Source organism: Leucoraja erinacea, chromosome 29 (assembly GCF_028641065.1).
Source record: "Leucoraja erinacea ecotype New England chromosome 29, Leri_hhj_1, whole genome shotgun sequence".
Lineage (NCBI taxonomy): Eukaryota > Metazoa > Chordata > Chondrichthyes > Rajiformes > Rajidae > Leucoraja > Leucoraja erinaceus.
The window spans coordinates 22,888,103-22,912,781 of NC_073405.1; the positions used below are offsets into that span (position 1 = coordinate 22,888,103).

Consider the following 24,679-nt stretch of genomic DNA (forward strand, 5'->3'; position numbering starts at 1 on the left):
TCACCACCCTCTGACAAAATAAATTCCTCCTCATCTCCTTTCTAAAGGTACATCCTTTTACTTTAAGGCTATGGCCTCTGGTCCTAGACTGTCCCACTGGTAGAATTGTCTCCACATCCACTCTATCCAGGCCTTTCACTATTCGGGAAGTTTCAATCAGGTCCCCCCTCATCATAAACTCCAGCGCCATCAAACGCTCATCATATGATAGCCCAATCATTCCTGGATTCTTTATTCCAGGTTCACAGGAAGCTAGAAAACGTGGACCATATCTCAGGAGGCATCTCTCATGGAAGGCAAGCATTTGTAATTAAAATTCAAATAAAAAGATTAGTTTAGTTTAGTTTATTGTCATTGAAAAGCTTTTTGCTGGTGCTATGCAGTCAGCGGGAAGTCTATACATGATTATATTGAGCTGTTCAGTATTTAAAGGAGAGGAGAAATTGTAAGGAGTGATTGCAGATCTGCTTCTTGGACCAGCATGCGGAGAGACCCCTGGCTTGGCTGCCATTTTGAATGGGCCTTGACAAGAGTACCTTGATCAGTTCTCAGTCCTCATCAATAGTGATGTCAAGGCTTTGGAAAAGAATCGAAGAGAGCTGTTCTAAAGCACTGCATTTGGCTGCCTTGTGAAAAGGGTATTTGAATATCAGGATCTCAAACCTAGCATGTGTTCCCTGTCTGTCTGTCTCTCTGGGACAATGATTTGGGATACCTCCAAATGTTATTTCACAGTGTTTAGAAAGGTACCATCAACACTGGTTTCAGAAAATGCTCCATATCAGCTGGAGGGAGAATTGAATCAACGTCTTGTCCTCTCCCAGGCCAAGGTCCCCAGCACTGAGGGCCTGGATGCATTCAGTCAGCTCAGCTGGACTGGCAAAGTATTTTGCAAAACCCTCAAAACAGACATTCTGCTCCGAGCTCTATCACAAGAGGTACATTAACAGGCAGATAGAGGAAGAAGTTCGAGAATGTTCCTGTAGCTTGTGTTGAAAATTGCAACCTTCCCTCCATCCTCCCTGGTTCGAACTGGAGGAGCATTTGGGAATAATACAGAAAGCCTCAACCTCCTGCACAAGCTCCTGCACATAGAAGCCAAGTGTTAATGGCAAAAGGTCTGTACTTCCTCTCAAACTCACCACTCACCTGCCCTTTCTGCCATCCCCCACCCCACCACCGCCCCCAGCGGAGTCTGCAGGACTCACATGGACTGGAGTCGTACCTTCCGCCCCCTCAAGGTCAGCTGGGGCTGGCACCCCCAGGGGCACAAAGGTGGCCGGGCGAGAAGAGGGGTGAGTGAACAATCGAGCAAAGACAACGGCTGGAGGCCATGCAGAAGCCTGGGGCTCATCTGGATTAGGCACCGCTCGATAAGACCTTGCACGTGGACCAAACTTTGGAACTTTGGAAATGGTGCCAAATCTGGCGACTCAAAAAATAATTTTGCTGTTTTGCACATGTGACAATAAAGCACCATTGAACCATGAACCATTGAACATTGGACCTCATCAACCATCTCTGACCTCACCAAACTGAAGCGCAAGTAAGTCTTTCTCAATCCTTGACCAAGGGACCGACCAAAAAGCATTAATTCCAAATTGGGTGGGTTGATGGGGTCATCAACAAAACTGTAACATTGGGACAACCTTGCTTTAAAAGAGCACTATTGTTTAACTGTTTTTTAGTAGAGTGAAGAATAACCAGTTGCATAGTAGGATTCAAACTGAAGAGTCGTACAGTCAGACAGCAGGGAACCAGGCCCTTCGGCCCAACTCTTCCATGCCGACCAAGATGCCCCATCAAGTTATTCCCAGGACCTTGTGTTTCTGGATTAGTCGTACAGTTCCCTGAATGTCAGCCTAATAATTTAGCCTGGGCTCCACTGCTGCCAACATGGGAAAGGTTTAACTGAGAAGGAATTATGTCTTTTCAATAATAATATTGGAGCAAACTGGAAGAAGGAGTTTGCAACCCACTTAATATTTTGAAGCTTTCTTAAAAATTGAGACTTTAGGGGTCGGAGTTTGAAGTCCAACCACGAGGTGAACAATACAGTTGAAGACCTAGATTTATGATAATCTTTATTTTCCAATAAACAATATTTTATTAATTCATTGGATGCTCACAGCAGTGGCAAGGCCAAGGAAAATTGCTTTTGATAGCCATCTTCTTGAAGCTCTGCCAACGATGTAATGAAAGTATTGGTGCAACTGAATTGTTGGATGCCATTCAGACTGTAAGCAAGAAGTAGTGATGGGTGTGGAGCCACATAGATATGACTAATTTTCTTGCTGCAAGTTTGTGGACCATACTTCTGTTAAAATCCTTGTGTGCAAAAGAAAACTCATTGTACTTTTCCATTAAATTATTTCTGCACTGAGATCTTCATTACTAACGAATGGAATCAACAATATCAGTGCATTTCTAATCTAACATGGAAACCTCTATTCACTATTTTAATTACTTTAATCTGGTAGATTAGTGGTCAAACTCAATTTATAAGTGTCCTTAATGATGGAGACCATGATTTCATTCTGATAATGCCTTTCCGAAAGCTATAGCATGGAAACAAGCCATTCGGTTCACTGTGTCCATGCTAGCTATCTATCACCCTCTCATTCTAGTTATATATTATTCCACTTCCTACACACTAGTAGCAATTTTCAGAGGCCAATTCACAACAAACATGCACGTCTTTCGGGTGTGGGAAGAAACCGGGGCACCCAGAGGAAACCCACAAGGAAACTTGCAAACTCCACACAGACAGCACGTAAAGTCAGGCTGGACTCCATGTCACAGATGTGGTGAAGTAGCAGCTCTACCAGCTGCGCCACTGTGCCGACACGTAGAAATAAATTTCAAACAGCAACTTTCATAAATCAATGTATTTTCTGCTATAAAACAAGGATAACATGAGAATATCAATTCAATGTAATTGCAAACATATAGTTGAGTTGCCAAAGGCTACTATAAAATAGGGTGATATTGCATTGTGTGTTACGAGGAACAAAGTCATTCATGTGTATTCCTAATGATCGGTATTTTCATCAAATGTTGATCAGTTCCATAGACAAATTTTCATACAACTCCTTGTTGCTGATAGCAAACAATGCACGTTTAACCCCCAAAGTGTTTGCCACTATATACACCTTTCATCTTACATGACTGATAATATATTCGAAATGAAGATGGTTGCAGGATGGAAACAGTTTAACACAATGTGGTATGATACGAAATACATCCATTTTTACAGTTGCAAAGGTGATCAAAAAGTAGCAAATTTTGTGAAAAATAATTATAATAACATCAGATGGCAAAGGCAAACATCTGATAAACATTCATAATAATGTATAAATAAAATGGAGTATTTTCTTCATTGCTTTTCTTACAATAAATATATGGTATTATTATGTACAATATACACATATCAGGGTTGAAATTCCTCTTGAAGATAAACACAAAATGCTGGAGTAACTCAGCGGGACAGGCAACATATCTGGAGAGAATGAATGGGTGACGTTTCGAGTCGAGACCCTTCTTCAGAAATTCCTCTTACTGCTCTGAGAATGTAACGAGTTCACAGGAAAGTACAAATGTAGTCAGTCAGAGACTTTTGCAACGCCTATTAATGTGAGTCTATAGGGGAAAACTTTTTTTAATGTTCCTGAGGCACTGAAGGATCGAGGCAGGCACTTGATGTGTGTAATTGGAGCACAGTGGGATGATCCTAATATGCATTAGACAATGTGCAGCATTCCCACAGGGAAAATGAAGAGTGTGACATCCTATCACAGGAGAAACTCTCAAAGTCACTATAGTTAGTAAGAAGGTGCAGCAAAACATCAGGTAAATGCAAGGAACTGCAGCCGCTGGTTTACAAAACAAGAACAGAAAGTGCTGGAGTAACTGAGCGGGTCAGGCAGCATCTCTGGAGAAACAAGAGAATAGGGTTGAGAGAGGAAAATAAATCAGCCATGATCATATGGCGGAGGAGACTCGGTGGGCTGAATAACCCGATTCTGCTTCAATGTCTTCTGAGCTTATGAATAAACACCCAGCGTGAATCTTTGATCTTGTTAATTCAGCTTTGTATTACAAATACAAGTACTCTGCACTCTGTATCTTCTCCTTTGCTTATCAATTGTACTAGAGTTTGATCTGATTCTATTAATGCAATCATCTGATTTGATGCAAAACAAAGCTTTCCACTGTACCTCTGTACTTGTTACAAGAATAAACTTAAACCTAAAGAGATGACGGTTCAGGTCTCAACCCAAAACATCACCTATTCCTTTTCTCCAGAGATGCTGCTTGAACTGCTGAGTTACTCCAGCATTTTGTGTCTATCTTCGGTGTGAACCAGCATCTGCAGTTTCTTCCTACACATCAGGCCTGATTCTATGAGATGGCTTGAGTAACAATGGGCACCATTCAACAGACCCAGGTACCTGGTTTCACATTCCAACATGAAGTTTTGGACGCCTACTTCTCATGCTATCTAATATGATTAGACAGCATGACTAGATGATTCCCTGTGTATACTCTCCTGCCCCCTTCCCCAACGGGGCAAATCACTGACATGGAGTGGTTGACTTCTAGAGATGATAAAATCAGTTATTATTACTATGTTTCAGAAGCATTTAGCCCCGGCACTTAACTAGGCAAAGCAGCGGATGGTTGTGGTTCTAATGTGGACAAATGGGATTGGTAAAGATGTGCAAAAACAGGTTAGCATAGCGTGGTGGGCTTTGGGCACTGTTTCCGTGTTGTGTAACTCAATGAATCCAACAGTTCCATTAATATCACACTAGATGTTAACATTCTGAACTGCATAGCAACATTCCATCTTCCCAGGGCCTGTGTTGTCCCTCCTTCTCCACGCACCTCTGAGGCATCATAGCAGGGATAATCAAGAGAGACACAGGGAAATGCAACTGCTGGTACCTTGAGCAAAGCACAAAGTATTAGAGTAACTCAGCAGGTCAGGCAGCATCTGTGGAGGAAATGAATAGGCGACCGCAAACAAAATTCTCCAGGTCTGCACATAACGTCCAATCTGGAGAATTTATCGCTGGCTGTTTTAATCAATGAACTGTTGGAATAAAGAAAAATAAACTTGCAAGCCTCGGATGTGTGCACCACCAAACCATGCACGCGGTCAGTGAACAGAAGTGATGGTTGTTGTGTTACCGGTAATGCATCAAATGACCATGCATTTACACTCACATTGCAAAGGGCACGGCTCTAACACCCAGAGGAATATTTACCCAGTGTCACTTTCTTCTCTGTTTATAATGTCTTTGTTTATAAATTACCACCCAAGCATGAATTTCGAAAACACTGTATTTTCTTGATTGTCTCCTTTTTGCTTGAAGCCTTCTTCTGACGCTGCAAAGAGAAAAATAACCTTCAAAATAGGTTGCGTTTTTGATGGAAAACACCTTTGTATTAGTATCAGCGTGGAAACAGACCCTTCGGCCCACTGATTAACTGTGTACCATGTACCTGTCCAAATGTATTTTAAATGATGCTATAATGCGCGTCCTCAACTACCTCCTCTGGCTACTTGTTCCATACATTCACCACACTCTTTGTGTGAAAGAGTTTCCCCTCAGGTAGAATTGCTGCCTCACAGCTCCAGCGATCTGGGTTTGATCCTGACTCACGAGGTGTTAACAATGCAGAGTTTGCCCGTACTTCCTCTGACGGCGTGGGTTTTCTCCAGCTGCTCCGGTTTCCTCACACATTCCAAAGACGTGCGTGGTTCTTGGTTAATTGGCTTCTGTAAATTGTCACTGGTGCATAGGATAGAACTAGTGAAGGGGTGTTTGTTGGTTGGCGCAGACTTGGTGGACAGAAGGGCCTGTTTCCACGCTGTAGCTCTAAAAATAAAACTAAAACTAAATTCAATTTTAATTTACAAAACTGGTATTGTTTTTCTGGTATTTTTTTGATCCAAGATTGTTTTTGTACTTACAGTTGCATCTCCCATAATGGGCAACACCAATGGATTTCCCCAGCAGGCAGGTGGCACGCCTGAGATGGCAGACGCTCTGGTAGGTGATGCCGTTATTCCCACAGAGCGCATGCCCTGATGACAGAGGCTCTGGGCAGGGCATGACTCTGCACATGACGCAGTGCGCGCTGTGGGTTTGGTCAATCACACACATGGAGGTTCCAGGACACAGGACCTGCGTGCAAGATTCTGGAAGACATTGGTAACATGCACAATGGTGAGCAATGTGAGCAATGTATGCAGTGGAATAATAGGCGCAAAGGGCTGACATAACTCAGCGGGTCATGCAGCATCACTAGAGAACATGGATAGGTGACGTTTCGACTCAAGGCGCTTCTCGACCCGAAACATCACCAATTCCTTCTCTCCAGTGATATTGCCTGTCCCGCTGAGTTACTCCAGCATTTTATGCCCTTCTTTAGGCTGATCTGACTGAAGAAGGGCTCGATCTGAAAATGCTTCTTTGGAGATGCTGCCTGACCTGTTGACCTACTCTTGCATTTTGTGTCTATCTTTGGTATAAACCAGCATCTGCAATTGCTTTTTATAACAGAAGATAAGTCTTACATTCACCTTCAGTGAAATGTAATGGAAGCTGCTTCACATAATGGAAATTATTATCTACATTTAAACTTCAATATTAGGTGAAAAATCAATAATAATTTAAGTTGGCCATACAAAAATGCTGTTTGATGCACCGAGTCCATACAGCCAACATTTACATTCATCCCTCATTCATCCCAATATGTTCACAACTTTTCCATTAACTACAGTTATATTGAACCATCATCGGCAATCAAGGATGGTGCATGATTGTCCTCCTGGTAGGTCCTTTCTGTTGACCTTTGAGATGCAGTGTGACCATGGATGTGGTCGGGCCTTTATGTTGACGAGTCTTTTCATTCGTTGTTGCCGTTAGTGTTTTACAGCCTTTGGGAGGTCCTCCTCATAGAGCACGTCTCCTTTGTGTGCATTGATTGTCCACGTTGCTCTGTCCTGAGTTAAGCCCTCCCAGTCGGTGGGGCTAATGTGGAACTTATTGAGGTCGATCCCGATATTATCCTCAAAAGGACACAAGGCGCTGGAGTAACTCAGTAGATCAGGTAGCACATCTGGAGAATGTGCATAGGTGAATTTGTTGGTCGGGATCTTTCTTCAGACCTTTCTTCTGACCTGTTGAGTTACTCCAGCACTTTGTGTCCTTTTAGGTAAACCAGCTTCTGCAGTTCCTTGCTTCTCTGATGTTATCCATGCAGTGCTTCGTCTGACCTCCGTTGTCTTGCCCCAGATGTTTGGAGCAGAGGACATGTTTTAGGAGATGGCAGTCAGGCATCCTGACAACATGGATGGTCCACCTGAGCAGGTATTTGATTACAATGGCGGTGGTGGAGTCCATGTTAACCTCTTCTAACAGAGTGATGTTAGTGCGCCTGGCTTCTACCAGTCACCTACACATTAAGTGTACTTTGCAGTGGCCAATTAACTCAGCAAACTGCCTGCCTTTGGGATGAGGGAGGAAACTGAAAGACCCAGGAGAAACCCATGTGGTCACAGGAAAAGAAAACTCCACACAGACAGCACCAAAGGTCAGGATTGAACTCGGAGTGCTGGAGCTGTGAGGCAGTATCTCTACTAACTGTGCTGCCGTGTTCCCCAAGGGTTCCTTCAAATGTTAACAGTAACATAATTAAATATATGCATTATTAATAAAAATTTGTTTTTTATCATGCCGAAATATGTAACACAGATTGGGGCATTTTATTGAAATTGCTTCTCACTGAATCAAAAATCAGGAGAGGTCAGAGTCATTTTTATTGCTTTGGATTTCATTCATTTTTTTCTGGGGTTTTATTAAAATTTGTTTTCAATTTGTATTACAGTAAAGAAATCAATCCAAGTATGTGACTCGTTAATAAAGTGTTTGGCCAATGCATTACTGTTTGCAAGGGCTTCATATCAAGTGATAAATGTATTCATTTGGGAATTACAGGAAACAAAATTGTATTTTCTACTCGTGATTGATTTGTGTTATTTTCCACACCACCCTGGCCACGCTCTCATTTCGCTACTACCATCAGGAAGAAGATTACAGGAGCTTGAAAACCGTGACCAAACAGGTTCAATAGCAGCTTCTTTCCAGCAACTATTGAGTTATTGAACACTGCACAACACTAACGTCAGCAGCTGTGGGCCGGCACAGTGGCACAGCGGTGGAGTTGCTGCCTTACAGCACCAAAGACCCAGGTTCGATCCTGACTATGGGTGCCAACTGGACAGAGTTTGGATGTTCTTTCTGTGACCATGTAGGTTTTCTCCGGGTGCTCCAGTTTCCTCCCACATTCTAAAAACACGCAAGTTTGTAGGTTAATTGGCTTCTGTAAATTGCCCCTAGTGTGTAGGATAGAATTAGAGTACGGTTGATCGCTGGTCAGCACAGACCTAGTGGGCCAAAGGGCCTATTTGCACTCTGTATCTCTAAACTAAACTAAACTAAGCTAATGATTTTCTATGGACTATGTCTTTGGTTGCACTACGCTCTTTGGTGATTGAGAATACCATTAAGATTACCTGTAATTAATTAATTGTATTATTCATTATTATACATTTAACTGCGTATTATGAAGTTCTCTTGAACTTTATAGAAGGAACTAGCATTTAAAAGATACTGAGACAAATACATGTACAGGAAGGGTTTAGAGGGATGTGGGCCAAATGTGGGAAAATGGAACTAACGTAAACACAGCGTTGACCCTAGTCGTCTCTGTGTCCCGCAGTTCTGCTCTCACTTCCCCTCCCCTCAGATTTCCTCTGGTCCTCACCTTTCACCCCACCAGCCTCCGTGTCCAAAATATCATCCTCTGACATTTTAATCATCTCCAACGTAATCCCACCATTTGTTCCATCTTCCCATCCCTACCCCTTTCCACCTTCTGCAGAGACTCCGCAACTCCTTGGTTCACTCATCCCTCCCCACCCAAACCACCCAGTCCCCAGGTACGTTCCCCTGCAACCGCAAGGGATGCAACATCTGTCCCTACACCGCCTCCCTCATTTTCATCCAGGAACCCCAGCAGTCTTTCTACAGGAGACAGAGGTTCTCGTGCACCTCCCTTTAACCTCATCTACTGCATCCAGTGTTGCTGATGTGGCCTCCTGTATATTAGCAAGGCCAAACATACTTTCACCAACTACCCGTGCTCGGTCCCACCAAGGCTACGGGATCTCCCGGTTGCTAACCATTTTAAGTCCTCTTCCCATTTCCATACTTACCTTTCTTTCCTGGTCTCCTCCTTTGCCAGAGTGAGGCCATACGCAAACTGGAGGAACAACACCCTATATTCCACATGGCTAGCTTACACCATTGAATTCTCCAATTTTAAGTAACCAGAAAACACTCCCCATTTCGCAGAAATGAGAGAGGTAAAATGTGGACACATTTGGTGCTTGTTTGTACAAAAAGACACAAAGTGCTGGAATGATTCAGCAGGTCAAGCAGCATCTCCAGAGAACATGGATGGGCGATGTTTTGGGTTGAGACCCTTCTTCAAATTGATCAACAGGAACAAATTCCTTTGATACTAAGAAGGTCATCATCTACAATGGTGGGAGATTTAAAATGGTGGGAAAAACATTTAACATGGCCGGAAAATAGAATGAATGAAAACTTACTTTTGCATTCACCCTGATACTGTACTTCCAATTCTGGCAAACCTCTGCATTTTGCCAAAAGAAGGCTGCATTCATCTTTGTAGATTTTGCCATCGGTTCCACACACAGGTACCTTCTTTGTGACATTGGAACAGTCAGGTGCACAAATACATGTTGGCTTGTTATGTTTGTTAATTTTGCAAATTTTCCCACGTCCACAATCCACACCCTCACATGTTTCTAAAATAACAGACAGAAATAAATTAGATTAAATTCCATAACTAATGCAGACCGACGGGGACACTTTGCACTGCCATTGTTAAATAAGTTGAGAAAAATGCCATCAGGATGACCTGAACTGGTCCCCTTTGAAGTAAAAAAAAGACACAAAGTGCTGGAATAACTCAGCAGGTCAGGCAGTATCTCTGGGTGGCGTGGATAGGTGACACCTGACCCTCTGAGTTACTCCAGCATTTGGTGTCTTTTTTGTAAACCAGCATCTGCAGTTCCTTGTATCTACCCTTTGAAGGAAATGTTGAAACACAAAATTTGATGCACCAATGCACTTCACCACACTCTCTCCAGCAGTGACCCTATTGTCCCTTAATTTTTCATTTAGTGAATCTACTCTCCATCATGTTGCTCATATGCACTGGAAGCAGATCATCTGATAGAGAAATGAATGATGACAACTGCTGAAGAACCCAACAATGTTCATTCTTTCAGAGATTCAGATTTGATCAATACACGTTATATATTTTGCTGAATGAAATTGATCACTCATGATATAATTGTCACAATCCCCAGTGCATTACAGCTTCATGTTTTAAATAAAACCAATTTAGTTAGTGGCTGCACCAATGGCTGGCTAGCTAACTGTACATTTGCACAAGGGCTGATGCCTGGGAGATAGCAGGTACAATTGGTATGAGACAACTACCATTTTCCTTTGACTGTTTTCAACAAATTGTATCAAGACACACAATATCGTTCTGCTCTAGTCACTCATTACTTTTCAAACCTCAAAGTGAGACATTAAGAGTCACATTGAATGCAAGCACTGATATTGTATTATGTATTTATGCATTTAATGGTATTTATTGAACAAGGAATAATCGCCACTCCAATCAACATGAGACCGCAAAATTTGAATGCCACTAGACATTCTCACACAATTACACAAGGACAAATGTTGTCTGGAAAAGTAAATGTGACTCAACATAGATATGTTTCAAAGGAAAAATCCACGGCCTTATCAGTTGTTCAAAGTTATTTGTACCGACATTCACCGTATCTTTAGTGAAATTGAAATTAAAGTGCTTATGCTATGACTGAAATTTGAACCCACGAAACCTGGCCAATGGGCCCATGTGTCCTTTAATGGATAAAACATTACAAAAAAAACTATACTCTGTTGTGTTTTCCACCATTCGTAAACCTTGAAGGTGCAGGTGCCTAAGGGTAATAGGACCATTAATATTTTTGAGGCAAAAAATTCACAGAGCATGATCTTCTTAAAAGAAAAGATTATTTTCCACACTGAGATTGAATGTGGCAAATTTCTAAAACCATTTCTCGCAATGTTTTAAGGGACATTTAAACAGGTACATGGATAGGACAGGTTTAGAGGGAAATGGGAAACGGGCAGGTGGGATTAGTGTAGATGGGACATGTAAGTTGGTGTGGGCAAGTTGGGCCAAAGGGCCTGTTTCCACATTGTATGACTCTGTGACACTGTCTCATCTGAAGACCAACTTCAGCAAGTTGGGACCCCAATACAAGTAACCCCAAGTGTTAGCTACAATTACTGGTATATCTCCATGAGGAGATACATATATATATATGTTTGATTTTCACGTCTATCCATTTCTAAACATTGTAATGGAAGGAACTGCAAATGCTGATTTAAACCGAAGATAGACACAAAATGCTGGAGTAACTCAGTGTGTCAGTCAGCATCTCTGGACAAAATGAATAGGTGACATTTCAAGTCGAGACCCTTCTTCTAACGGAAAGTCAGGAGAAAGGGAAAGGAGAGATATAGACAATACGTAGGACAAATGAATGAAAGATATACGAAAGCAACGATGATTAAGGAAAGGCGGAGCTGACAATGGCCCATTATTGTAGGTATGTTACAAAACTTACCTTCAGCGGCGCTGCAATTCTGCCACTGGCCGTGCGCACGATTTTGGTGCGTTTGAGGGGGGGGGGGGGGGGGGGGGGGGGGTTAAAACGGGTTTTTTTCCGACCTGGTCCTGGATTATATTTGTTGGAGTGCAAGATGTTGCTAAAGAATCGTTCCTACGGCTGATCTGTGTGTTTTTTTTTTAAAAAATTCACCCGACAAGTTCATCGCTGGAATGATTTTAAAATCAGCTTCTGAAGCCGCCAATGCCGACAACGGGGACGGATTTTATGGAGGACCAGGTAAAAGAAAGTAGTTTATTTTTATGTATAAAAGTGTTTCTTAAGATGTATTTAATTCACATTTTATGTTCGAAACGGTGATTTAGTCCCCGAACGAACCGGCAGTTTATTTGCTGCAGATATGGGGGACTAAATTCACCGCATCCTGAACGCTCTAAATGGCCTCGTTCCAGTACAACCCACTCGCAAGCTGATTTAAATGGCCATTAATTTACAGGTATTAAACATTAAATTCCTTCCATTTGGCCTATAAATCCATGACAATGAGATTTAAAAATTATGTTATATTCTGAATACTTGTGTGAATGTTATTTGGACACTTAGGCTATTTAAAAATGTTAATCTATTCTTAAGAAAGGGATAGATGTTTAGATCTAGTAATTGAATTTTGTAATTAGCTACAATTAGGTAACTAACTAATTAGATTAGATTAGATTATTACTTTAATAATCCCCTTATTCAGGGAAAATTCAGATGTCCTTGCAGCACACTAATAAAAATACAACATAGCATTCAAGAAGTTTAACATTAAAACATAAAACAATTATATGCTTTAATTTCAAGTCATCTAAGTAAGATTGTTTCATAGAAGCTGGGATGTAATGTTAAAATTGTACAAGACATTGGTGAGACCAAATCTGGAGTATGGTGTACAATTTTGGTCGCCAAATTATAGGAAGGATGTCAACAAAATAGAGAGAGTACAGAGGAGATTTACTAGAATGTTGCCTGGGTTTCAACAACTAAGTTACAGAGATAGGTTGAATAAGTTAGGTCTTTATTCTCTGGAGCGCAGAAGGTTAAGGGGGCACCTGATAGAGGTCTTTAAAATGATGAGAGGGATAGACAGAGTTGATGTGGACAAGCTTTTCCCTTTGAGAATAGGGAAGATTCAAACAAGAGGACATGACTTCAGAATTAAGGGACAGAAGTTTAGGGGTAAATGAGGGGGAACTTCTTTACGCAGAGAGTGGTGGCGGTGTGGAATGAGCTCCCAGTGGAAGTGGTGGAGGCAGGTTCATTGGTATCATTTAAAAATAAATTGGATAGGCATATGGATGAGAAGGGAATGGAGGGTTATGGTACGAGTGCAGGCAGGTGGGACTAAGGGGAAAAATATTTGTTCGGCATGGACTTGTAGGGCCGAGATGGCCTGTTTCCGTGCTGTAATTGTTATATGGTTATATATGGTTATATTTGTTCAGAAAGCTTCAATCTATAATAACTGAATTTTTTTCAGTTCTCTTAAATTTTAAGAAAGTTATTGGCTTTTGAATATTCTTGATCACAGCTTTTGTGTTAAGTTAATGAAAAAGCAATAGGGAACAAGATGCCAATTTCCGAGTATGAAAATGGCCACAAATTTTTTAATACTGAAGATATAAAGTGAATTAGGTGTCAAATTAAACTTCTTTTTATGCTTTATCTGATGGGATAAATTGAAGACTTGATTTTTTTAAATCTCAAAATTTTGTAACATTGCTAATTATTAGCTGTGGGATAGATGATAACGAGTTATACAGACTGAAACTCCACAGGATGGCAGTGAAACTAGTTTGACAACTAGGGTGGGGGAGGGATGGACAGAGAGGGGATGCAAGAGTTAGAGAAATAAATATTCGTACAGCTGGATTGTAAGCATTGTAAACATTGTACGTTGAATTGCCTTTGGAGCGGAGCCTGTCCCTCCATGGTTGCTCTACTTACTGTGGCATGGGTGGCAGCTAACTCCGCCCAGAATTATGAGTTTTAAAATGTCACTCTCCGGTATATCCTGATTTGTCCATGCAGCTTGAGCGCTTCCGCCCCTGCAACATTCCTCCCGATCAATCCGAGTCATGGACAAAGCCTGGCATTTTCCATTCCTTCCTTGCTGTAGCCAACACACCCCAGCTGAAGGAAACAAAATGCAAAATGCAAAAAATCATTATCTGTAAATATCTGCCTTCAAAACATATTTTTAAACCTGTATTAAAAAAAGTTGTTTTAATTAAAAATGTATTAAATGTATTAATCAATATATAATTAATTACAATCTATGATTATGTTAATTATAAATATAATATAATTATATTATAATTATAATAAAATATTGAACATTATTGTTAATTATAATATAATATAATTATATTATAATTATATTATATTATAATTAACAATAATGTTAATTACAATATAATATAATTATAATATAATTATAATATATTATAAAATATTGAACATTATTGTTAATTATAATATAATATAATTATAATATAATTATATTATTATAATTAACAATAATGTTCAATATTTTATAATATATTATAATTATATTATATTATAATTAACAATAATGTTCAATATTTTATTATAATTATTATATTATAAATATTATATTGCATATATAACATAATTATATACATTTTAATATTATAATATAATATATATTGTCATTAAATTATTGCAACTCATAACACACAGTGCCTTTGACAACTTAATTATATGTTTGCAAAGGTGCGGCACAGTGGCGCAGCGGTAGAGTTGCTGCCTAACAGCGCCAGGGACCCAGGATCGATTCTGACTACGGGTGCAGTCTGTATGGAGTTTGTACGTTCTCAATGTGACTGCATAGGTTTTCTCAGGGTGCTCCCATTTCCTCCCACACTCCAAAGACGTGTAGGTTTGTAGGTGAATTTGCTTATTTGGTTAATTGGTTTATTGGCAAATTGTCCCTAGTGTAATCATTGGTCGGCACGGACTGGCTGGGACAAAGGGCCTGTTTCCACACTGTATGTCTAAAGTTTAGTCTGAATGGTTTTAATGGTAGAAGATATTGCCAGTTCTTACTCCATCTGTAATTTGATTCACTTATGAACGAGCTGTGGACTAAATATGTTGTTAATCATGAGATAAAAATTCAGTTAATGCAATCTTCAATTGCTTTGACATTCTGCTTAAGCACAGTCCAACTTTTAATATGTAAACATTGCAACTAAACCAGTAAACCTTTAATCATACTTTATTAGACAAGTATGTTTTGCAACATATGAGGAATTTGATTTGCCATACAGACATACTAATAAAAAGCAACAGAACACACAAGATGTTCATTAAGATGAAAACATTTGCGAAGTGCAGCAAGGAAGCTTCAGATGAAAGTTATTCTGATTATATTAGGAATGTGCAGGTCATTTGTACAAAGTTTGATATGGCTTTGAAACATCAAATGGAAATATTTTAATGTATATAAAATGTGTTTATCTATTAAACTCTAAAATTATATCAGATAATTATTACTCTGAGGTTAATTCAACAAGATTTTATTACATTTTCCTTCCAAAACTCTTGCCCATTTTCTATTACACACTAACAAGATGCTTTAATTAATTGTGGAAATTGTTAAATAACATCACTGTTAACCTCCTGTGTGCTATTTATTAAATTGTATGATTTATCCACCACACTAAGATTGAAAATGGAAGTTGACAAACATGTTGCTGAAACAGAAGCTTATGTCAGTGTTAAGATATCATTGAAGATGGACACAAAATGCTGGCGTAACTCAGCGGGACAAGCAGCATCTCTGGAGAAAAGGAATGAGTGACATTTCGGGTCGATGCCCTTCTTCAGTCCTGAAAGGTCACCCATTCTTTCTCTCCAGAGATGCTGCCTGTCCTGCTGAGTTATGCCAGCATTTTGTGTCTACCTTTGGTGTAAACCAGCATCTGCAGTTCCAACATTCCTTCCTACACATTAAGATATCATTGAGTTTGAAGTAGCTTTAGTGTTATACAACTCATGCTCAGCTCTTTGGCCCATCATGTACATCCAGTCATCAACTACCTATCCCTACCAACTTTACTCACCTGTACCTGGTCAGTAGCTTCCTATGCCTTGGAAATGAAGTGCTCATCTAGTTATTCAAATGTAATGAGTGTATCTGTTGGGTGCATGTTCCAGATTGGGTGAAAGGTTCTTTCTTAGATTCCTTTGAAACCTCTTATCCCTTACATAAAACCTATGCCCATTAGTTTTAGTTACCTCTACTGGGGAGAAACGGTTCTATTTTAAAAGGGCGCTTTTAACACCATTCATAATCTTGAACATCTCTATCAGGATTTCCTCCGCTCCTCTACCCGACTCAGTTGCTCCACATAGCTGAAACATTACATCTCAAGCAACATCCTGGTAAATCTCCTATGCAGTTTCTTCAGTGCAACCTCATCCTTCCCATTGTGTGGACAAACATAATCATGTTCACCATTAAGCCCTTGTCCCACGTAGGAGACCTAAACAACAACCTCTGGATACCTTGCCCGCCACCCAAGGTTCCCATGAGGTCACCGGAGGTTTTGGTCACCGGAGGTTTTGGTCTCCGGAGGTTTTGGTCACTCTCCCTAATGGACAAAAGTGGTTTCCGCGTGGTCGAGGCTTCATGTAGGTTGCTGCCATTTTTTCATCATGATTACAACAGGCCTCAACTAAAAATAGGTTGCTGTTTAAAAATCGATAATTTTTTTAGTCGCAGGTCCAGTCAAACCCGTTTTTCTTCGTAGCCCAGGAAGATTTTCAACATATGCGTGGGGGGTGGTAGGAGGTTGCAGGTCACCTCGACCTTGATTTTTATTTGGCTGGCGGGCAAGGTCATCAGAGGATGCTGTTTAGGGTGGGACGGGGGCTTTACTCTTCAACCTTTCTGTGTAATGAATATAGACATTCCTGATGGGTTCCGGTAGAGGTCAGCTGGTCACTATTCCTGAATGATCGCATATAATAAATAGCTGCCTCCCAACTTATACACCATAATTATGATATGGAAACATGGAAAATAGGTGCAGGAGTTGGCTATTTAGCCCTTCGAGCCAGCACCGCCATTCAATATGATCATAGCTGATCATCCAAAATCAGTGCCCCGTTCCTGCTTTCTTTCCACATCGCCTTGATGGCGTTAGCCTTAAGAGCTATATCTAACTCTCTGAAGAGTGAATTGGCCTCTGCTGCCTACTGTGACAGAGAATTCCACAGACTCACAACTCTTTGCTTTACTCTGCCCATGATTCGATGGAGGTGCACATGTGATCAATCATACCCACATTCCCAGATTTTGCCCCCACATTTCATTGTGGCAGCAGACAACACGATTAGAACATTAGAACATCCGTTTCCCCTCAGGAAAGGAAAATGTGACAGCGCTTCTGTGTTACCCTGAAGCACTGCTCGAGTGTGGGATAAAACTACAAGGATGTTTGCTCATCCCCGGTCCTAGAAGAAGGCAGCAGTTTGGAGGAAGTGAATGTGGAAGATCTGGAGAGAGCTTATCAATCAGATGGAAAAACCTTGACTTCTTTCACAAGATTATATTAACAGAATAGCAGTGGTTTCAATGGGGATTAGATCAAATTAGACGAGGGCCGTTGTGCTGTGCCTTAGATAAGTCACAATGTATATCCCATAATTATATTGTATGTGTGCAATAGCTTGTGGTGATGAGAAAAGTACAAACACTTCACTTGCCATGCCATGAGGTGAAAGTGCAACATCTGGAGAGAACATGTGTGGGAAGAAAATGCAGTGGCCGGTTTACACCAAAGAGAGACACAGAATGCTGGAGTAACTCAACGGGTCAGGCAGCATTAACTGACTTTAAGCAAGGTCTTGTTTTAAAAAGGAATTTATAATTTCATAACAGGAAATAGAGGTTACCTGCAAATCCAGTCAAAGGAAGTGGAAGTCACCTTACATTCATTGGGTGCTGTACTGGTAAGAAATGGAAAATTCTTTGACGTCTCTCATTTTTGACTGATATTTAAAGATTGAAGGGAGGCTTGATGGAAATAAATAAAATTATGGGAGGCATCGATAGTCAGATCCTTTTTCTCAGATTGGAAACATCCAATGCTAGAGGGCATAGCTGTGAAGTGAGAGGGGGAAAGTTTAATGGAAGTCCGGGGGGGGGGGCAATGTTTATTTTACGCAAAGAGTGATGGGGACCTGGAACACATTGCCGGTGTGCTGGTAGAGGCAGATACGATAGTAGCGTTTAAGATAGGCACATGGAAGTGCGGGGCAAAGAGGGATATGGATCGTGTATAAGCAAATGTTTATCTTGGCATCATGGTTGGGCTGATAGGCCCATTCTTGCGCTGTTCTGTTCCATATTTCTATATTTTGTGCTATGTTCTATATTTTATTCATCTTGAAAGTTGCAAGTCTGATTTCCGATGCCCTGTCCATTCCTCATTCCAAAGGACCTTTTCTCAGAACATGAACTGCTCCATTTCAGTTTGTCAGGCTACAACCACTGGGGTAACACAGGGATCAATGCTGAGCCTTTGATTGTTAAAAATTAATATTAGCGACTTGCATGCAGGACATGAATATATTGCATCCAAGTCTGCGAAGATACAAAGTAAAGAGGGAAAGTCTGTTGTGAGGATAGAAAGACTGCAAAAAAAAGTTATATAAATGGCCAAAAAGGCAACAGACAAATATAGCATTGTTCTATGTTCAAGTATGAAGCCTTCTGTGACAGAACATCGAAATACATGCACAAAACTCCTTGACGACTGTCTGCACTTTTGTCCAACCAACTAGCACTCGACTAGCATGGGTGGCACGGTGGTGCAGCCATAGAGTTGCTGCCTTACAGTGCTTACAACTGGGTTCGATACCGACTATGGGTGCTGTCTTTACGGAGTTTGTACGTTCTCCCCGTGACCGCGTGGGTTTTCTCCGAGATCTTCGGTTTCCTCCCACACTCCAAAAAGATGTACAGGTATGTAGGTTAATTAGCTTGGTATAAATGTAAATTGTCCCTAGTGTGTGTAGGATAGTGTTAATGTGCAGGGATCGCTGGTCGGTACAGACTCGGTGGGCTGAAGGGCCTGTTTCCACGCTGTATCTCTGAACTAAACTGAACATATTCAGTCTGTTAACTGCCTCTGCCTCACCCATCTCAGCTGTATTCTTAAACCAAAGACAGCCTTGCACTGGTATGGCACCTTTCCTACCCCTTTCATAATAGAGCTATTGTAAGTGCGTACAATCAGCAAAGTGGACTTACTGCGACAGCGTAGAAAACAAGGCTACCATGTTAAACAAACGTCCTCACAAATAGCATCACAAGGGAGCAATATTTACATCCCAATCAGAGTTGATAAGTTTCAAAAGACATCTATCTAATCTGAAAGATGGTACCTTCGTCATTCCCTATGTACTAGTCCGAAATCCGAGCTAAGCTTTAAAGCTGCAGACCAGGGAAATAGCCCTTCGGCCCATTTTGTCCATACTACCCAGATTGACATATTGGGACATAAAGATCTGAAGTAACTCAGTGGTTCAGGCAGTATCTCTGCAGAACATAGATAATGAAAATTCGGGTTGGGACCCTTCTTCAGACTTCTTCTTGACATATTGGACGAGTCCCATTTGCCTGCATCTGGCCCATAGCCCTCTAAACCTTTCCAATCCACATATCTGCCCATAGGGCTTTGAAAAGTTGTATTTGTATCTGCTTTCTTTGGGGGCTCATCCTCTGGGTGACAAGGTTGCCCAATGTCCCTTTTAAAAGCTCCCTCTCTCGCCTTAAGGCTACGCTCTCTAGTTATAGAACATTCTACCCAGGGAAAAAATCTGTGAGTGTTCACTTTAATCATGATCTTGCCCACCTCAATAAGATCAAGTCCATCGTGCAGTGGTCAGCACGGAATGTCCTGCAGGCACTGCAGGGAAAGGACTCGATGGATCCGGTGGCGTGGTTCCCAGAGCAGACTGCCCAGCTTGTCTGGCAAAATGCCTCATCGCCAGAACTCACCAACAAGCACCAAGACCTGGCTTGGCTGGCGGTGAGGGGAGCCCTCTCAGTTAGATCCTTCCTGCACCGTCGGAACCTCACTACCAGCGCACGCTGCCCCCGGGATGGTTGCGGTGGAGAGGAGACGGTTGCCCACCTCTTTGCAGAGTGTGGGTTTGCAAAAAGAGTCTGGAGAGGTATGCAAGGGTCCCTGGAACGATTTATCCCGAACAGATCCGTCACAGAGGACTCTGTGATTTACGGACTGTTCCCAGGGACACATTCAGAGGCTGACATCGAGTGCTGCTGGAGGGTCATCAACTCGGTCAAAGACGCTCTTTGGTCTGCCCGAGCGTTGCTCACCACCCAGCAGAGCGAGATGTCCGTCAGGGAATGTTGCCGACTGGCCCACTGCAGACTGCAGGAGTACGTGCTGAGGGACTCGCTGAAGCTTGGTGCAGCCAACGCCAAGGCTCGGTGGGGGAGGGCCACAGTCTAGGGTCCTTCCGCTGCTGGACATAGGGGGCACGGTATGGTGGAGACGCCCCTCAAATTAAATTAAGGGAAGGTATCCCATGCCAGGGGGCCACATGAGTGGCACGGGTGGGGGACATTATTTGTGGAAGTGAAAATGTCAAATGGAATTTTCGCACTGTAAACACTGTATATATTTATTACTTAGACAGGGGCCACAGAGTGGCACGGGTGGGGGACTGTTTGGTGAAATTTGAAAAATGAAAAAAAATTGTACTGAAAAAACTTGTATAGTCTCCGAAAATGTTGGATGAATTTGTTTGTTTGAATGGTTCAGGAATTGTATATATTTATCAATGAATAAAGTCTATTTTGAAATAAAAAAATAAGATCATCTTTCAATCTCCCATGCTCCAAAAAAAGTCCCAGCCTATCCAACCTCTCTACATACCTCAAGACCAGATAATATCCTGCTGAATCCCTTTTTGCACCCTTTCCAAATGAGATTTTTATACTCAAATAAGTTGTGTACAACAGTCTCTGACACAGTTATGCCCATCACTTGCCAGGATTTGCCCCAGTACCACATCTCTTTTTTTCCCGCTTTCTCTCCCTCTAATCCCCCAATATGAAGAAGATACACAAAAATGCTGGAGAAACTCAGCGGGTGCAGCAACATCTATGGAGCGAAGGAAATATTCTTCGCTCCATAGATGCTGCTGCACCCGCGGAGTTTCTCCAGCATTTTTGTGTACCTTCGATTTTCCAGCATCTGCAGTTCCTTCTTAAACAATCTGAAGACGACTCTGACCCAAAGCATTGTCTGTGCATTTCTCTCCACAGAGGCTGCCTGACCCGTTCAGTTCCTCCAGCACGTTCTGTTTCCAGCATCTGCAGTTCCTCGCAGAAAGACACAAAAAGCTGGAGTAACTCAGCGGGACAGTCAGCATCTCTGGAGAGAAAGAATGGATGGGTGACGTTTCCGGTGGAGACCCTTCTTCAGACTGGTTTGGGATAAGGAAAACGAGATACTATAGACGGTGATGTGGGGAGATAAAGAACAATGAATGAAAGATTGCAAAAAAAAAGTAACGAGGATAAAGGAAACATTGTAAGCTGTTTGTAGGGTGAAAATGAGAAGCTACTAGGGCGACTTGGGTGGGGGAGGGAGAGAGAGAGAGGGAATGTCGGGGCTACCTGAAGTGAGAGAAATGAATATTCATACCACTCTGGGCTGTGAGCTGCCCAAGCAAAATATGAGATGCTGTTCCTCCAATTTGCATTTAGCCTCACTCTGATAATAGAGGAGACAGAGGACAGAAAGGTCAGTGTAGGAATGGGAAGGAGAATTAAAGTGTTCAGCAGTTATTCCAACTTTTTGTGTCTACCTCGTGCCTCATGTTCAGGCACTGTTGACGCTGCCAATAACCCAAGGCAGAGCAATAAAAAATAAATTGGCACTTACAAGGATGGTCATTATATTTCTGCATTTATGTTTTCTCATTACTAAAATCCCACTGAAAATAAGAATTGATATTTCGTGGTTCTGAATGAACAATGGCATACCAATTGAATTAGAATAGCACGAACGATTTAATTATATTTAATCGTTCAGTCTGTGGGAGGGTAATCTACAAAATAGTTTATATCGGAGGCCATAGGACCTCAAAGAAGGCTTTTATCAAGGGCGAATGTAATTGCAAGAAATGCTTATATTACATTTATTAATGTCAATCAGCCTTTGAAGCAATTTTTTCAGTGGTGGAATAACTTAAATTCCTGTTATGAGGGTGCAATTCGCTCCATCCCGTAGGGAGGTAGACATTTCTGGCACTAACTTATTTCCCATGTCTGGGTACAAATGTCTGGTCCTCATTCGCAACAGCATAAAAAAAACAAGTCCATAATGCAGATCATAATCGGCTTTAATCAAGCCGAACATAGACATAAAATTCTGGAGCAACTCAACGGGTCAGGCAGTAGATCTGGAGAAAGTTTGTCTTCATCAGGGTGAAGAAGGGTTCCGGCCTGAAACATCACCTATTGTTCTTCTCCAGAGATGAGGATGGTGATACTTTATTGTTCCACGTACAGTGAAATGCTTTGTTTCGCGTACAACCCAGTAAAATCATGTAGCAGCCCTCGTCTAGTCAGTACAAGTGTCGCCACTTTTTGGAGCCCACAAAGTGACAAAGGTTGACTGAACATTCCTATCTACTGCCCTGTTTTTGCTTTACATCTGCATTCCCCTGCCTTCTCCCGCCTCCTTCAATTTCCCATTCCATTCCCTCCCCTTTCCTCAATGGCCTCACTTGCTCTTCCATCCAAACCATCAATGCGAAAACTAAATCGCCGGCTCGCCTAACTCCAATGTTTCAATTCATTATTTTAAATAATCTGATTGATTTGTTAAGGCCCTGAGCTACAGGGAGAGGTTGGGCGGGCAAAGACTTTACTTGGAGCGCAGGAGGGCGATCTTATCGCGGCGGTTAAATTCATGAGGGGAATTTATAGGGTATATTGTTCTATATTTGTGTGTTATCTGTGTGCTATATAAGGTGACCGGTCTGTTAAGCTGTAACATGTAAGAATTCAATTGTTCTGTTGCCGGTACATATGACAATTAAACTCCCCTGACACTTGACAATCTTCTAACAGTTTATGGACAGTGATGGCTCGTTTTCTCCTCCGCTGGCGCGCCTTCCTTCCAACCACTGTCGCCCTGCCTCTCCACGTTGCTTACATTAGTCATTCCTCTCTCCGCCCGTCCCTCTCTCCACACTCTTCGCTTCTCTCTCACATTCTCTCTCTCTCTCACACACACACTCACCACCCTCTCCCCCACCTCTCCCCCACCATCTCCCTCACTCACTCACTCACTCACTCACTCGCACACACGCACATACACACAGTCCGGGGTTCCCCACGATATATTGTCATCCACAGTGCCCCCTGTGAATAAATAACTTCTTCTCCCTCAGTTCTGCAACTTCACTGCTTGGCTGGCGAGAGGTACCGCGGACTTTTAAAGAAAACAAAAACCATACTACAAATAATGACTTGAAAAGCAAAATGATATCGCATTTGTTGGGGGTGTACATGGACAGCAGTCAGGGCCTGAAGATAGACCCAACATGTCGGAGTAACTCAGCGGATCAGGCAGCATCTCTGGAGAGCAGAAGTAGGTGACGTTTCGGGTCGAGACCCTTCTTCAGACCGAGAGTCAGGGGAGGGAAAGAAAAATCTGAAGACAGGACAGATTGATCTGCGGAGCGTGGTCTTTGAGAGTAGAGCGAATTTACCAAATAGTCTGAACATCTATTTGCCATTTAATTCATTACAAAAAAAATTGTGCGCACATATTTAGTCACGTTCTGCGATCGGGACAGTTTGTGGATAGATAGACAGGACTATATATAAGTCGCCAATTTTCAACACTCTAGACTCCGGGATGCATAAAGTGAAACATGTATTTAAAACATTCTAAAACACTTTACACAATAGACTGTTCTGCCTCACGCTTCACGTCCCCAAGCACAACATTGTTTCCAACTATCATTAAGTTACTTACTAGAAGTTTTAGTCATCGCTCAGGTATTGAAACGAGTGCTTATGCGCAAGCCGTTGGCGTGGCTGCTGTAAATAAGTATTAAAGTATCAGTCTGAAGAAGGTCTCAACCCGAAACATCACCCATTCCTTCTCTCCAGAGATGTTGCCTGTCCCGCTGAGTTACTCCAGCATTTTGTGTCTATCTTCCGATTATACCAGCATCTGCAGCTCCTTCCTACACAGTATTCGACTTGTAACAAGTAACAACTACTAAACAAGTAAACTGTACACAAATATTACGTTTTAGTCGTCGCTCGGGTATTGGAACGAGTGCTTGCGGGCAACCCAAAAACGCGGCTGCTGTAAACACGTATTAAAAGAACGGCGTGAGCGACCTTACCATAGGAGGGGTTACCACCGATGAAATGACACAGGACGGCCAAAGCAAAGGGTGTCACGAAGCCGTTCTTGGTCGACATGGCTAGGAGAAACGATGAAACCTCAAGTTACAGTCCCAAAACTTTGCTGCGCTTCTGACATTGAATGTGGTTTGCGAGTTCCCGACCCCTCCTTAAATAACTGGGGCTGGGGAGGCGTGCGGAACAATGCGTTGTCGGTGTGGGCGGGTTGACAACGGCCAGTAAGATAGTGGCAAGCCATCAATTAATTGTACAGTCTGCCTTTAATCTCACATCAAACCCGGCTGATGCTCGCAGAGAACGGGGACCGCAATAAACATCCAGGCCACGAGGTCATTTTTACTATGTTTTTAAGAAGGAACTGC

The 24,679-nt window shown here is 41.9% G+C and overlaps 1 protein-coding gene across 2 annotated transcripts; it reads right to left on the reverse strand.

Annotated features, from left to right (window-relative positions):
- Positions 1-1,996: 1,996 nt before the first annotated feature.
- On the reverse strand, positions 1,997-24,461 carry fstl3 (follistatin-like 3 (secreted glycoprotein)). Of its 2 annotated transcripts, none has more exons than XM_055658897.1 (5): positions 23,917-24,092; positions 13,805-13,990; positions 9,689-9,907; positions 5,981-6,208; positions 1,997-5,391 (listed from the first exon to the last, which is right to left on the reverse strand). In XM_055658897.1, exons 1-5 carry the CDS (start codon positions 23,930-23,932, stop codon positions 5,315-5,317), a joined length of 726 nt encoding a protein of 241 aa, XP_055514872.1. In that variant the 5' UTR covers positions 23,933-24,092; the 3' UTR covers positions 1,997-5,314. The 2 variants fall into 2 exon arrangements, with proteins under 2 accessions (XP_055514872.1, XP_055514871.1); XM_055658896.1 differs by lacking the exon at positions 23,917-24,092 and adding an exon at positions 24,296-24,461 and having other exon boundaries at positions 2,035-5,391.
- Between the last annotated feature and the right edge of the window lie 218 nt (positions 24,462-24,679).

Coding starts and splice junctions, on each gene's coding strand:
- fstl3 (XM_055658896.1), bottom strand. CDS start 24,374: ATGTCGACCAAGAACGGCTTCGTGACACCCTTTGCTTTGGCCGTCCTG. Junction 9,908..13,804: donor TAGCTGCCACCCATGCCACA/GTAAGTAGAGCA, acceptor CTGTTATTTTAG/AAACATGTGAGGGTGTGGAT. Junction 6,209..9,688: donor GTATCAGGGTGAATGCAAAA/GTAAGTTTTCAT, acceptor AATGTCTTCCAG/AATCTTGCACGCAGGTCCTG.